At 33.8% G+C, this 16,589-nt stretch overlaps 1 protein-coding gene across 1 annotated transcript; it reads right to left on the bottom strand.

Moving 5' to 3' along the window:
* Positions 1–4: 4 nt before the first annotated feature.
* Positions 5–16,421, bottom strand: LOC124425620 (dynein axonemal heavy chain 2-like). Its single transcript, XM_046966172.1, has 19 exons — positions 16,328–16,421; positions 11,754–11,824; positions 10,887–11,235; positions 8,995–9,234; positions 8,248–8,705; positions 6,496–6,632; positions 5,883–6,225; positions 4,990–5,509; positions 4,288–4,430; positions 3,832–3,977; positions 3,676–3,769; positions 2,069–2,239; positions 1,662–1,854; positions 1,490–1,586; positions 1,140–1,391; positions 696–823; positions 389–507; positions 104–218; positions 5–51 (listed from the first exon to the last, which is right to left on the bottom strand). Exons 1-19 carry the CDS (start codon positions 16,419–16,421, stop codon positions 5–7), a joined length of 3,717 nt encoding a protein of 1,238 aa, XP_046822128.1.
* Between the last annotated feature and the right edge of the window lie 168 nt (positions 16,422–16,589).

Here is a 16,589-nt window from a genome sequence, read left to right as displayed (position 1 = left end):
ACATTTATCCACGCGAACGCATCTTTACGAAATCAAAATGTTCACGTAAGTCTAAAGAAAAGCTCAATAATACAATAATAATAAAAACAATAGCTTCGTTTACCATCTGTTTGCCAGTCTGACGTAAACGGTCCAGTATCATAATATTTACGGATCAATAACTGCGTATTTTCGTTAAACATAGACAAATCCACGAATAAATTGTTTCTGAATTCTTCCTGTAATGGATTCGTACATTGAGTCAAGAAGATTCTCTTTTATTTAAACTTTATTTTTTTTTTTTTTTTTTCTTTATTTTAGCACTTTCTAGTCTTACGATGAAGAAAGGCAAGAGCGGAATTTTATTTCGAAAATGGCCGCGAGCAACGTTCCCGAACGAATCACGTACCTTCTTTTCGGATAAAATAACTTCGTAGGAAACAAGTAGCTCCAAGTAGGCAGACCACGATCGGTCGATGTCTTTTACCTTTCTTTTAAATTCAAACGTTGTCGGTACCTCGTATTTTTCTACAATAAGAATTATGCATTCTTCGTTGTTATTAGTTTTTCAAATAAAATGAGACGGCTTTAGAAATAGAAATTATTTCAAATATATTTCATTTGAAAGTATGTGAAATTACGATGAAATTCTTTTCGAGAGAGGCTAAGCTTATCGATCCTTTACTTTCTATGCGAGGGCACATTTAAAGATTTACCCAACATTTCGTAGAACTCCATGATCTTAGGGAATTCTGCCTCCTCCTTCGGAATCTCGGCGTTAAGTCTCTCGAACAACTGCATCGCGAATTGCATACTGATCAGATCCGTTATTTCCTTCGTTATTCTGCGAACGGTTGAATTTATATGCGAGTGTTCTCGGATTAAAAGAAAAAGAAAAAAAAAAAACAAAAAAAAAAAGAAAAAACGAAAAAAAAGAGAGAAAAAGAATAAATTCGAACGATCGGATAAGTCAAACTGCTTGCTTGACGTGTGGCTTGGATCGTAAAAATTTTATGTTTATGAACCGCGGAAAATCCATAAAATATGGAATATTTACAACGTGCGTTATCGATCTAGCCACTAGGCTACATTTAATATTTTCGTTTGAATATTTTTAATGTATTTTATCTCGTTAATTTATTCTAAACAAAATTGCTAACTTTTTCGTATTTTCAGCGATATATTGATAGATGTGATTGATTTTGTTCTCGGTTACTCGTAACATAAGAGAACTTAGTTTGTGTTGCCAGGTCAAGCATTCCTGTATGATGAAGCTTTTTAAACTATCGCAATTTACATCGAGAAAATGTATGGTCATCACGGTCTCTTGAAGTTCGACATTGAATCCAATATTCGCGTAATTGTTAATATCAGAATCGAAAGATGTAGCCGTTGGTTTCAGCTTTTCATATCTGTATAAAAAATAAAAGTCAAAATACATGCATTATCTTTTACAAAGAATAGAGAATATTACGATCATATGTTAAATCGTGATAAGAAGAATAATTACCTATGAATGAAAATATCCTTATTGACTTCCCAGACGTCCTTGAAAGATTCCCACGTTTTAAGATATGTTTTTATTTGGGAAAAACAATGATTCATCTCTGTTAATTCGTAATTTTTATTGTAAAGACATAAGGTTCAAAAAAAGATAAAGAGAAATAAAACAATCAAAAGACCATTGTTAAGCAATTGTTGATAATGATTAAGTTCTTCGTCCTTCTCGTAATTAGTCCAATAAGATTTTAAATCTTTAATGGGAACATTGAACTTTACGGTTAATCGTTGGATGTCCTTAATCGGTGTTAATAGGTGGTTGAAAATGTTCGATAAGGTTGTGGCGATATCCGACAGGTTTGGTGTGAAGTGTATCTGAACACGGATACATGAACATGTTAGCTTTCAAACGTTCTTGGTCGAAGATCGCTTCTCTTCCCTCCGGTATCGTGATTCACTTGAATCACCGAGGTGGTAAGCCGGAGGGTGAGTAGCGCTGGACGTTCGAACAATGTGCACGAAGGGACACAATTATAGTTCTCTCTCTCTCTCTCTGTCTCTCTCTCTCTCTCTCTTTCTGTGTGGATACCTTATTGTTGAGCAACTCCAGTTGCACCAGTAGAAGAGGAGATGGTCCTGCCGTCCCGTTTCCGTGAAGGGCCTTATACATGACATTCATAGAATTTATAAGGCATAATCTCAGTGTTTTCTGAATTACTATATCGAATTGGGCCAAATATTGTTGCCACTCCTTTAATATCTAAAATTGGAAATATTCTAAATCAATGAATCATACAAATTTATAATACTTATACGCATTCTCATTCCACAGGATATATATAATATCGTAAGCTCAACTCGGATAGTCCATATTTAAAGAAGAGCGTATAAAATTGATGAGCGTGGTTGGATGAGCGAGAGGCTTTATGTATATATATACATATATATGTATATGTATATATATATATATATATATATATATATATATATATATATATATATATATATATATATAAGTGAAATCTATGGCTTGGATTCGAGTTATATGAAAGAGGATAATTCATTTTGGTCGTTGTAATCTGGAAAACGGATTTATTCGATGGATTCGGTTGGAGAACGGGGAGAGAGAAAAATTAATACACCCTTTGGCTGGCATTAAAGGGGAACTATAGATTCGATTTAAAAGGATTATTCTCTATTTTTTTTTTCTCAGCGATACATCAAATAAAAGATACATTGACATGTGCCCTTTGTTTATAGCGATAAAAATATAACATAACTTTTTGAAGTTAATCGAGCTTGCACCATGAGTGCGAAAGTAATCAGATCATTAAAGGATAGATTTGTAATGCGACTTGAAAATATTAAAATATCTACGTTTCTTCTGTCTTTCTTAACTTTATTTATACGTGAAAAATGTCTAAGAAATAATAACGATATCTTATCCATTTGAAGAAATATTTTAAGAGTAATTATAGTCACTGGAAGTTATTTCTGTATAAAATAATTTCAGTGTTCGTTTGCCATGCAATGAAGATGAGTATAGTGTATACACACACACACACACACACACACACACACACACACACACACATATATATATATATATATATATGTATGATACGTAACGTAAAAATAACTCGAAAGTTTAATCTCCGGAGTAAACGCATCAAGCGTCTACGCGAGAGGATCGTATTACGACTACATCGTCGATTTCAACGTTTCTCTTTACGGATCTTCGTCCTTCGTGTTCCTCGTCTCTCCTTTCGTCGAGACGACAATAAAAGTCCCCGTAAGTAGTCGAGAGGTAATCCTCGGAAAGTCCCGCGAGTGCATAAAATCATAAGAAGCGAATTTCAGATCTTTAAGCACTATTACGGTGTCTTAGCGAGCTTTACGAGCGCATAAATTTATAAAGTATCTTCTCGAAATTCTTCGAGGATGTATATGTTCTTTCGTTTTCTTGATACTTAAAGTCTCTTTAAACGACGACGATTTTATCGATTCTTTAACGTACGTTCTACGTGGTATTTCTAATTTAACATATTACAAATACATTATGTTGTTTGTACCATTTAAATACCATGTAGTTGTATCGTACTATTATCGTAATTGTGTTATGTTAATCCCAAGGAAAATGATAAATAAATGAATAGATATCATATCTCAAAAAAGTTTCGATTATCTATGACTTACGTCATGGATTACTCCTTTAAATCCGTTGAAGACCACCATGATGTATTGAACTATCATGTTGTACTTTGTAAGTATATTGGCAGTAACCGCATCCCTGAAAAGTTTTAGGGAGTTTCAAAGTTCCATAGTTTCATGCTTCAAAATTGTATGGCTCACCTCACGTTTACAAGTTCCTCCTGCAATTCCGACAAGGTGTACGCATAATTCGGTTTTAACTTGATCATCGACAATTCGCAAATATTCTCGCATATCTTTACTATCTCAGTATTGGCTTTCTTATAAACATTAATGAATTCAAAGAGCTGAAAATTTTATTTTTATTTATTTTTATTTTTCTTTTTTTTTTTTCCTTTTTTTTTTTCTTTTTCATTTTCCTATCTTTCTCGAAGACAGTAAATTTTCATAATCGGATAATCTTTTCGAATAACCACGTTCTTTAGATATAGATACAGATTATTTAGAGATAAGGAGATAACATGTTTACTTATGAATGGATGATATGATAAATAAAGCTAGAATATCGAGTGTACTTCTTCGTTATAATACATAGAAAATGAAATTAAACCACAATTGGGATGAACTTGTAGCATAAATGGAATCGTTAAAGCTTACATTTCTGGCTTCATCGTAGCAATCTTCAATGTAATTTTCGATGTTCTCCGTGTTCCACGTTAGTCTATTTAAGCCAGGATTGATCTGTCCGTCGACCCTCCGGATTAATTCTCGAAACAGTTCACGTTCTCTGTCGGACAATGCTGAAAAATGAAAATGTCGTTTATCATTTCGTACGTGGGATTCCTCATGAGTAAAAGATATTACATTTAAGAATCTTTAGTTCTTTTTATCTTCATCCAAACTTTTTTTCTTTAATTGTAATCTTCGATCGATCAAAATGAATCATCGTTAGCAGGGATACTTACACTTTCTAGTATAGATTCCATTAAGACAGATTTCAAATATAATTAATCCGATAGCTTGGGAGAACGATTTAATTTATCACGAAAATGTAATTATTCTTTAAGTAATAAAATGATAGAAAAAAGAAAAATAATAAAAATTTTTGTTTTGTTTCAAATGATAAAAGAATAAATAAATCATTCGTAAAAAAATATTATAACTCACGATTTTTCTTTTTACGATTAATTAATTTATCCAATGTTATTTTATCTTCGTTCTATTTATCATTTTATTTTTAATCGAAATAATCTTTATATATCTGTATTAACCAATCGAAAATTTTCAAATACGATTGATAGGTTAACAAATGATAGGTTAACAAATTAAAGAGGAAACAATTATGGACGATCAACCAACCTTCCATGATTTTGTTGTAAGTATGGATCACTGCAAGGATACCTTCGTAAGTAAAAAAGATTATGTCCTTTTTAACATGTATAACAGTCATTTGGATCGGTATATGGAATCGAAGATTTATCCAACTATCGCATTCTCGGCAAAGGTTTAATATAAAAGAATCCATATTACAGTCGAGTAACAGGGGAAATTGTGCATGGCGTTTCATTAAGTATCGATCGAGATGAGTGCGTGGATTTTCACCAGATTCTTCGATCCATTCGTTATGGAGATTCTTTATTAAGTCTTCGATTGACTTTATAAGGATTTCGCACTGATTGAAGATCTCAAATTTCATGGAACAATATGGCATCCATTCAGCTTCTTCCATCATTTTTTTCATTCTTTTCAAATTATATGCTTTTTGTTCCAGGACCAATGCTTTGCCGGAGTAATGCGGCATCATCGATGAATATTTTTGTTTATAATTTAAGATATCTTGCTTTGTAAACTGAATATCATTGTCGAACATTTTCCATACCTGATGTAATTGTTAGATTTTTTATCAAAATGTATCTATAGAATATGGACTATTAAGATGCATGTGCATTGTGCAATAAAGATAGATACATTATAGAAAGTTATAACTTAGATGAGTTAAAAGTAATATGAATTTGAGTTATCAATTTTTATAATTTTAATATATCTTATATTATTTCTTTTTCTTTGTTCCATATTTATTCCTTATGGTGACCATTTAGGGCATTAATAAATTTTAAATATATTTATATGTTATACATTACATTTTCGAATTGTTTTATAGCTACGTTTATTAGTTTTCGAAATTCCAATTGCAATGTTTAACTTTGAAAATCTTGTTTCTAAGTTCGAGTTCGCTCTCGAAACTCGCTTACCTCCATAGTCTTATTATTGAAGAGCTCCTGTAGTTCCTCTCTGTTCATATAATTGTAAAATCCATGGAGATTCTCGATACCCTCTTGCACGTTATTCATGTCGACGAAGACGGTTGCTATCAAGTTCTCGATTATTATCTCCAATTCTCTGACTTCGTTGCGAAAGACAGACATAATGTTCTGCCAGGCGACGTGCAGCACATCGAATATTTTATGAGAGTTTACTTCGATTTTCTGTAAACTCTCGAGAAAGAGTCTTTCGATCTTTTGACAGGCTCTACCGTGTTCTTCTCCCTTGGTTCCAACAAACTTTGGTCTTAGAATGTTAGTTGTTTCGTCCATTCTATGAAATAATAAAAAATACATTCTTCTCTTTGATTTACCGTAAGTCGTAGAAATTGATATTCGAATAATTCTAATCCAAATAAAAAATTGTTTTTTTTTTATATCCGAATAGATTTAAAGTAATGAAGAATTAAAGAAAAATAGAAATTCAAATGTATCTATTAAAAATTCAGATATACAGTTTTAAAAAAATGTCCGAATATTCCATATTTTTTTTTTCTTTTTTTCTTTTTTTTTTTTTTTTTTTTTAATCAACCTTATCCAATACCTGGCAAAGTCTATCATCGCATTGCAGATGACTATCATGTCTTGGCATCTTTCGATAAAAATGTTTATATGATAAAAAATGTTATCGATGTCTAATTTCCATGGATATTTGGTGTACATATTATGGGCATTTGAAATCTGTAAAATAATAATTTAATTATATCATCGTGGTAATAAAATTTGAAAGAGATTATAACTACAATCAGATTTTATTTTCGTTTTCGTTCGACTAGCAACATAAAGTTCAACTTATTTATTTCCTCAGTAGTTTCTCACGTTTTATTATAATCACGGCGTAGATACCGTCATAGGTTTGTCACCATAAAACTTAGTTTTATAGTAGTCTACCTATATATTTTCTTGAGGAAACTCGAAAAAGAGCGACGTATTACTCGCGCAGAAGAATTTCACTCGTTATCGCGTTATGCGAAAAGGGAAAGCCTAACTCAGCGTTATTGCACCTTTCGGTTAACGCGAAAACTTATACCTACATTGTCTAAACTACTTCTACCTTCCTAAAGAAAAGTTAAACGAGAATACAGAAGAAGGAGTCCTCACTCTTCACAGCTTCTTAAGATTAACTTATATACTCTTTTAAAGTTGCACGAATATTTCCAATCTTTCCGATAGCATAGCGATTTTAAAAAGATATTAATATCTTTCATTTCATCAAATGATATTTCGAATTCGACTGAGACAAGTATGTACATACATGCATATGTGGAAACAGAATGCATTCAAATATGTTATATGATCGAAAAGCGATTAATCCATTTTGGTAAAATAAATGTAAAAAATATAAGAAATATAAAATATATTTTTTACGTGTGGATCGTTGTTTTCGGAAAAAAGAGAAAAATAATTTTATAAATCTCTTTTTGGTACACGAATCCATTTATTTAATTATACAATCCCATTTAACGTATTTTTTTCTACGATATCATTTTTCATTCTTCAACAACAATTCCCATGACATGAGATGCAATAAGCTTTTAATGCATTTACCTATCTGTGATTCTACTGAATTATATGACATGCAATAAGCTTTGAATGTATTTGTTCGTGACATTTATATAGCATAATTTTAAATGTACAATTTTAATGTATAATGATTTTTATTAACTTCAGTGTAAATTTTGCCTTTAAGGATTAACTTTTCGATTATCGCAATGATTACGAATAAGTTCCTATTTTCTTATATCATTATTCATTGCTACTCGTATCAGTTTTATGCATTAAATGTACGGGATCATGAAGATATTTGAACATCTTCTGATATTAAATAGTTTTTTCGACATTGGTCAATGAGTAACAACGAAAAGTAATTTTTTTTATTTTTTTAATTTTTCCCGGACTTCATATAGCATATTAATTTCTTCGGATCTTATAAAAAATTCAAAGTACTTTGTACAATATAGAAGAAATTATTCCACTCAAAAAAGTGTCCGCATATTTTTGTGATCCACTGTAATTGCCAAAGGATCATATTTCTGTATTCAGAAAAAGAAAAATGAGGATTCCGTGATTTATTACAATCCAGTTTTATAACGAATGTAAATTTTGTACGAAGCTTTTGTAGAAGCAATTCAGTTGTCTTTTTCCAAAAATTTTCATGTTTTAAAGATTACCGATATTTGTAAAGAATAAATAAAATCAAATAATATAGTAATATACTTTACGTAAAATCTTAATATTATTCAAACACACGGATATGATTTTTCTTAATAAAAAAAATTTGTTTGTATGTATTTACTTGAATATAAAGTTTCTTGTAATCTTCGCAAACACGAATACAATCGGAGAACATTTGGATGCTGGCACGAGTTTTCCCTTTGAATACTTGCCGAAGGTCGATTAAATTCCGACAGATTATAATGATATCGTTGCTCAATGTAGTGAACAGATTAGTCATTTTCTCGGTGGTATTGTAGTAAGGCGAATTTAACCAGATAGTTCTACAGAGATGTATAATTTTCGGTAGAACCGGAGTTAATCCTTCTGGTGTTGTGCATTGCTTTAATTTCCTGCAAGCTTCCTTCAGAAGTGACAAATACTCAATGTTCGATCTAGCTTTAATGATTCCCAATTCTATGTCTTCTCGTAATGTGAGAAATTGATGCACATAAGTTGATTGGGTTAACATTAATATATTTATGATACGTTCAACCATATGCTTGTGAACTTGATAATTTAATCCATAGAGATTATCATCTAGGAACAAAGTAAAGGAACAGCCATATTAGATTATGATAATCAAGTAACACGAAACTATCGATTTCATCATCCTGACAGCCGAACGAATACAATTTATGGTATTTCTATGGTTTGCTTTTTAATACGAAATTTTATCAACTATAGAATAATGGTTAGGATTAGAGATTTTCCTTTATAATAGAAAAAAAAGAAAAAAAAAAAAAATCAAAAATAAAATTCCAGTCATATCGTTCGTTAAAGAGATTAATCGAGATAAGTAGCAGGGATTTATCAAATTATTACTCACATCTATAGATCCAGAAATCGTATTCGTCATCAAGGGAAAGAAGTTGTTGCAGATCTGTTTCTTCCTCATCGATGAGGGTTAGTTTGATTTGAGTGGTCCAATGACTCACCACATTCTCGAGCTGTTTAACTAAATCCTTATCGGTGCTGCCTTTCTCGGCGGTGAGCTCTTTACTCAAGACAGGTACATATATCACAGTTAAGCCCAGCATTTTGTACGTGAAATCGGTCAAGTTGAATAGAAAGGCGTGCATGTTGGTGAAAAAGTCCATTTTCACGCATGTGTTTCGACGAGTCATCGGTTAAGGAAGACAAATAAAGTTTGAAAAGAGATTGACATAGGTTGGCATATCTAATTATCACTATCGACATTTCTATGTATTATGAAGGTCTTAATTCTAACAGAGATCCTTTTTTATTACGAGAGAATCTTTTTTACGGATAAAAATATACAATATCAATAGCGATCGCTCGATGTATTTTTTTGCAAAACGAACGTACCATATTTTTCAATGCTAGAAAAAAAAATAGAAGAAAAGTGATATCACCATAACATGTTGTTTGAAAATTCCTCTTTGATCGTAAGAGTACCGTCGGCTATTTTATCTAAACGAAAATTCTGAATCAATATCAATTAAAAAAAAAAAAAAAAAAAAAAAAAAAAAAAACTTGTATAAGCCAAGAAAAGTCTTTAACCGAGAGAAATATAGAAATAGAATAAAAGGGACAGCATAAACTGTACGAATTCAATCAAATTCTCTACTTCAGAATCCATTAGAAATAACGAATTGCATTTCGTCCAAATGCAACGCAATCGTTTCGAACTCAGCGACTGTAGTAATTTCGTTCACGTACGTGAGCAAACATCGACGTTGAATTTACCGGCGCCGAGTTGGGCAGTGCATTTAGCCGAAAATTATGGTAATAATAACTTCGCTTGGTACGCTCTTTCTCTGTCCCTGTGTGTCGTCTCTTTCCTCCCGTAGTCCCCACCGAGCGCAACATCGAACTGCTTCCACTGTAAGCTTCTGCGCAGGAACATTGGACTTCAACACGTGGGGAGTTCTCGGCAGAGCTCATGAGGTTCCGAAAACTTTGCTCGCGCGTTTTAGTAACGGGATTGCGAGTGAAGTTACAAATTCACTTGGTAATGTCATCACGTCAGATTGTTATGACCTTAAGCCGAAGCGAGTGCGGTCCGCGTATCCATGTGATCGCCCTTGGCATCGGTGCGACGCTAATCTAGAGAAACTACTGCAACTACTTCCATCCGCCCGCGCTGGCTCTCCCGCGCTGTTTGCGACTGACCGAAACTGCCTGGAAGTTAACGATTAGGACCTTACCTCTCTTTTATTATTCCTTCCTTTTCCATACTATTTTCCTTATTTCCTTTCTTTTTATTATTTCCAGATAGTATATCTATTTAGTTAGTTAAACTGACTTTCTTACGATTAAAAATATTTTTCGTTTTATACGAACGTTAAACCATACGAGAAAAATGGCTGCTAAACTACCGGAAGGACATTTACATGGTAGAAGTTAAATTTGATTCTTCCTCAGATGAAGGTATTCTTGCTTATCGGAAGAATCGGCGTTCTGGCTTCGAGCATTTAATTAAACTTTCACGTTGCACGTGTCGTTCGTTGAGGGATCGTAAAACTTTCTATGCTGAATTTCTTTCTCTTTCGCTTTCCCCCACCCCTCTCTCTCTCTCTCTCTCTCTCTCTCCCTCTATCTCTCCGTTCGTATATCGAAGCTTAGCGATTCATTCGTCTTGCCTCAATATTTCAAAGATATTCCGAAGTGCGAGTTATTTGCCGACGAAATCTCCGGAAAATTATTTCAAAAGGAAAAATAAATAAACAAGTAGATAAAATAAAAGGGAAAGGATACTTTCGGGCCATGTCTCGATTTTGGAAAAGATCGGTGACAGAACATTTTGAACAATGTTGAGAATATAATGTTCGACGTTCCAGTTGAATGAACCAAACGCAATGGTGTCATGGAAGTTGTCCAAGCGAAATATCTCGTTAGGTTTTCGGACGAAGTAGCAGAGTTCGTATACCGGTGTCAACGGAAAAGACAGCAAGGCTGTTGGTATATTGTTCCTAGCTTCGTAGTATATGCAGAGCACGCGGTGCTTTGGGTTTTCAAAGAACTCTTGAATAATCAGATGACACTGATACGTCCAATCCTTCTTCGACAATCCACTCAGTGTCGTCATACCTTTTACACGGTGTACCTTAGCCAACGGTGAAAATCTGAGTAGAGTGAGGATAATTCGTATTCGAGAAGCGTAGACTATTTAAGATTCTTCGAGGATTAAGAACTTTTCTCTCGAAAAACTGCGAGCTCATTCTCCCTCCCTCCCTCCCTCCCTCTCTCTCTCTCTCTCTCTCTCTCTTTCTCTCTTGTTCATTCCGAACGTTAAAAGAAAACCGTGAGAGGGAGGAAGAGATAGATAGATAGATTGAAAAGGCAGAATGAACGAACGTGTTTAATGGAAACGCAATTAAAATGATATTGAAGGATCGTTAAGATCGGCCACTTTCGAATAAGAAATTCGAGAAAAGTTTTTAACTGTCTCTTTACGAACGATCTCGCCTCTAACGATTTTATTCGACGCAAACTATTCGCCGACGTTTGAGATTTTTCGATATTCTCAGTCGTTTGTAACGTAGAGACACATCTCCTTCGCTCTCTTTCTCTATTTCTCTCAATCTTTCTCAGTTCTTTCTCAAAGTAGTGTAAGGCACTCACCAATTCATTCAATTCTTCACTCGTATAGTCCGCTCTTAATTCTGCCTCGACCTCCTTTTCTTCGTCTCCTTCTGCAATTAATTTAACTTTCAATTCATCTAGATCCTAAATCACGAGAAACGGAGGTCATAAAATCGTCGGGAAGTTTAATTGAGAAATTTAAAGATTCTGCTCTGTGTTCGCCCGCTCGCTCGCTTACTTGCAAAGATGCGGGGTTTCTTTGTATGGAACGAAAAAAGACGAAGGTCTAAGGGTTTCGTAAATAAAAAGGACAGTTTGAACTGAGAAAGGAAACAAATTCTACGAACGCACGGATCGTTCGTTAGTCGTCGATTGGAAAGGCGTCTGCTGCGATGGGTCCTCCTAAATCGAAGAGGAGAGTTAAATCGAAGGCATTCGTTCTAGGAATCTCTCTTCTCCGTACCGATATCATTCTCCCCCCCTCTCTCTCTCTCTCTCTCTCTTTTTCCTTCTCCCTTTTGCTTCGTCTTCTTTCTTCTTTTCTTTCACCTGACATCCCAGTCTCGTTTTCTCTCTCTCTCTCTCTCTCTCTCTCTCTCTCCCTCCCTCTCTTTTTCTTTCTTTCTTTCTTTCTTGCTTCCTTTTTAACCTATCACGATTTTACCCTTAGCCGATTTAATAGGAACGATAAATCGCGGAGAGCTACTAAATCGACGGAAAAGGAAACACGTCGGTCGACGGAGAATCGAGACGAGAGCACAAGGATACGTTGCCGTGATTTATCCTTTACTATGATAGAGAACACATTATGCGAATTCTCGCTATATCTGGTTTTATCTCTAAGAAGACTTATCAATGTCATTCATTGTAAAATAAAAAGAGAAGAAGAAAATAAAAATTCTTTCTTTTCACTTGGATAGTTACTGAATTGGATATGGTGTACCATGTACACGATTGTTTTCAAATTTTCTAATTATTTTTCCTAATAGTTTGAACTAAGAATAAAGATAATTTAAGGCAAATTGATTCTATTGAAAACTTTTTAATCGAAAGAGATATTTAATAATTTAAAATTATATAGTTACATGTATAGACGTTAAAAATATATCAAATAAATATTCGTGTTATTACGATCCTCTGTATCAAAGATATACGAACTTTGAGAGATCAACGCTCGATACTTTTTGATTTACGATCTATTTTCAATTCGTTAAACGTCGAGTCGAATTCTAAAAATTTATTTATGTCAGCGTTACTTTTATGCTGCGAAAGTATCGAGAATACATCCGTTTATTTATTGACTTGCCTACTGCTGTGCCGAGTTTTGAAAATTTATTTAGGTCAATGATACTCTTATAATATGTTAGATACGCATATCGTAAACACACGTGTTTATTATTGACTCAATGAGTAGAATTTTGAAAATGTATAGAGGTCAATGATACTTAAACGTGGCATCTGTTACATTTGTCTAACATTGACGTGTTGAGTCGAATTCCAAGAATTTATTTTAGGTCAGCAATATCCTTATTTGGCGTGTATTGAAAAGGTACTTGTTTTTTTCATCGTTTCAACAAATCGAATTTGTTCGAATTAAAGTAGGTCAGTATTCATTACACGTGTAAAAAGTTTAAACTTTTCTCTTGTTTCGACGAGACCCATTCGTTTACGTTTATATCTTAACGTTAAAGAAAATCGATAAGAGAAAAAAAAAAGTAGTATTTATGTTTTCTTTTTAAGAGATATAAAGCGTTGAGAATAAAATAGAAATAACCATTATAAAAGCTATAATATTAGATTTATATATTTAATATTAGATTTTAATTGAATTGAAAAAAAGAGAAAAAAAAACATTTCTTGCCATCGACTAAATTTTTATACCAAAATAATTCCTTTAAAGGTACTCTTTCGTTAAGTACTTTAACAAATCCGAAAATCTATTGGAAAAATGAATTCTCTCGAATATATTCGAGGTTGCTTCGAGAGACGTTTGCGTAGGAAAAACGGTTCGATAAAAACATGAAAAATTTTAGAATTTTTATTTTTATACTCTTTCTGATTTTCACCAACGAGAAACGTTGAATTTTTTAAAAGCAACGACAGATTCTCATTATATGGTAACAGAATATGTACGACATGTATAGTGTCATAGTAGTGAGGTAAACTTGAACGCGTCCTGATTACAGCGCGTAACGATCGGGCTCGATCATATGACATTTCCGCAAAATGTTGGAAAATTTAGCAGGCACTGGGCTTCTCGCATCTACCTTCGTGTTATGCGGTCGTGGTTAAACGCTCGTGCATCGGTTAACGTGTCTGGATAACTGATGTTGTGAGTTTGACTTGTAGCTGTCTGCAGATCGTTCCCAATTACTCCCTTTCCTCCCTTTAACCCCTTACCATTTGTATCATGATAAACATCCTTGAAATCATTGAGTTTATTTCACATTGAAATACAACATGAAATGAACTTTTTTTTTTTTTTTTTAAAGCATTTTAACGATCACCAATATTTTTATGCTGTTTCCTCTTTTTATTTTGATTTGAAATAATGTAAGACTGTGATATAAACTATATAATCTGCTGACGTTTCATTTTAACTGACTTTTCAATTTATTTAGATTTTTCAAAAGATAATCGAAAAAACTGAAAAATTCCAAAATAAAATTGAGCGGAGATATTTTTTGTAAAAAAAAAAAAAAAAAAAAAGAAAAACAAAAAAGAAAGAAATATTAGTTTGCAAAATTAAAGATAAAAAGAAATTATTTTAAATTATATTAATTATAGATATTTTTGTTTTTTTCTTTTAATGGGATCTTAAATTGTCTTAAAATATATATATATATATATATATATATATATATATATATATTATATATCTTGAAAAGTAGAGGAGCAAGTACCTCTATTAATAATAAAATAAGAATTCGTGGCAAGGTTATCTTAAGGATCTATATAACTTAGTAGTTCAAAGCAATAACCTAGATAGCGAGAGACCTGCATTTGAGTCTTGGTGTAGACCCTAGAGCTCACCTTTTCTTTTTTTTTACGAATCTTACATATATAGGATAAAAATAGATGAAAAGGAAAAGTATATATATGTACAAGGTTTTAATGCCTTAAGGATTCGTGTGTGGTTTGCTATAAATTTAAAGTCGCTAAATATCATATAAATTAAAAGTACTCTGCAACGACCTCTACTAATGGGTTTTATATAAAACAACATTTGAAACTACATCTTCACCGCAAGAGAAAAGTGAAATGAAAAGAAATTACTTAGAAACATAAATTTGCATCTCCAAGATTAGCTAGCATTTAAAAAAAACTAATACGTATTTTCACGGCCTCGAATATGTGAAAGAAAATAATTCGAAACTTAAAGATTATATCGATTATTTGAATTGAGTCGATGTAAGAAACGTTTGATCAATATTTCCGATCGATACCCGAAAGATCTTCGTTAAAAACTTTTAATAATTATCGATAGAAATCAGACTTATCGTTGGAAGATCAATGTGTTAGATGAAGTGCGACTTTAATTGTGCGCGGACAGTTTCCATAGCCAAAATTCGGTATGCTTTCAGAGGGTAGATGCATTTGGAGTAACACGAACCGAGGTACGGTACGGTTCGCGGTCACGTAGTACATACATATATAGGTTACTGCTTTATCTAGTTTATCTACTTTGGAAGCGGTGCAAGTACTGAGAGAACTCGCGCGTGGACGAATTAGGTTCATTTTCCAACGGCCAAGTGGATTTCCCTTCTCCTTTCCCTTCTCTCCCCTTCCCTTCGCCCCTCCCCTCCCCTCCTCTGGGAAAAGCGGTTTGGTATGAGGAAGAAATTACCATAATCTAAGAGACAAATTAGAAACTCGTCCTCTGGAGGAAGGGAAAACTCGTAGGAGGAGGTGGAAGTGAAGGTGGTGGTGGTACTACCGAAGGAAAGCAAGTCGATTAATCGAGGAGAAGCGGTCGCGTTAGTCGTGACATTGCATAATTCAAAGGTATACTCTCGTTTTAACGTCGATCGTAACTTAATCGTCCGGATTTAATTCGGCACGACTCTGAGGACTGTTTGAGAGATAGCTTTTACGTTGGTCATTTAACGCATCTTGACGATAGTGATCTCATTGATGGCGATTGTTGAGGAGTCAATCGCTGATTAAATAAAGAATTGTTGCGGCGAGGGTAGGAAAGAGAGAGATGAAATAAAAAGAGAGAGAGAGGGGGGGGGGAGAAGGGGAGGGGAGAGGAACGAAATAAAGAAATAAAGAGAGAGAAGATGCGGATTTTGAAAAAAACGTTCGAATATCATAGAGAGAGAGAGAGAGAGAGAGAGAGAGAGAGAGAGAGAGGGAGAGAGAGAGAGAGAGAGAGAGACAGAGAGAGAAAGGAGATTTGATGAATTCGTCAAAAGGAATGAATTTCGACGGGAAAAAAAATGTGAAAGAATAAGAGAAAAAGAAAGAGAGAGAAGGAGGGAGGGAAAGAGAGAGAGAGAGAGAGAGAGAGAGAGAGAAACGTTAAACGTAAAAAAAGAATTTCATGATAAGAAGAGAGAAAAGATGGCGAGCGAGCTTAGAGCCTTTAATATTTTTCTCGTAAATCTTACTGCCTTCCTCCTCGTCGGTGGACTCAGCGTCCAAGTACTCTCTGTACGGGTCTGGGACCGGCTTATCTTTAACTTTATCTTTCCGTCTTTGCATTTTATTGACGGCTCTGCTCGGCTGGCCTCGGCACTTCTAACCGCTCGAGCGGTTCGCGTGCAGTTGATTTATGCGTTCCGCCCGACTGTTATACTTGCGTCTCGAGATCTCGACTTTGAAAATCGTCGACTTGTCCGCAAGAAAATTATGCCTACTCTTACGTACTAT

This window comes from Vespa crabro, chromosome 7 (assembly GCF_910589235.1).
Source record: "Vespa crabro chromosome 7, iyVesCrab1.2, whole genome shotgun sequence".
In the NCBI taxonomy this organism is placed as follows: Eukaryota; Metazoa; Arthropoda; class Insecta; order Hymenoptera; family Vespidae; genus Vespa; species Vespa crabro.
The sequence above is the reverse complement of the archived record's forward strand: the minus strand, read 5'-3'. Positions and strand labels throughout refer to the sequence as shown.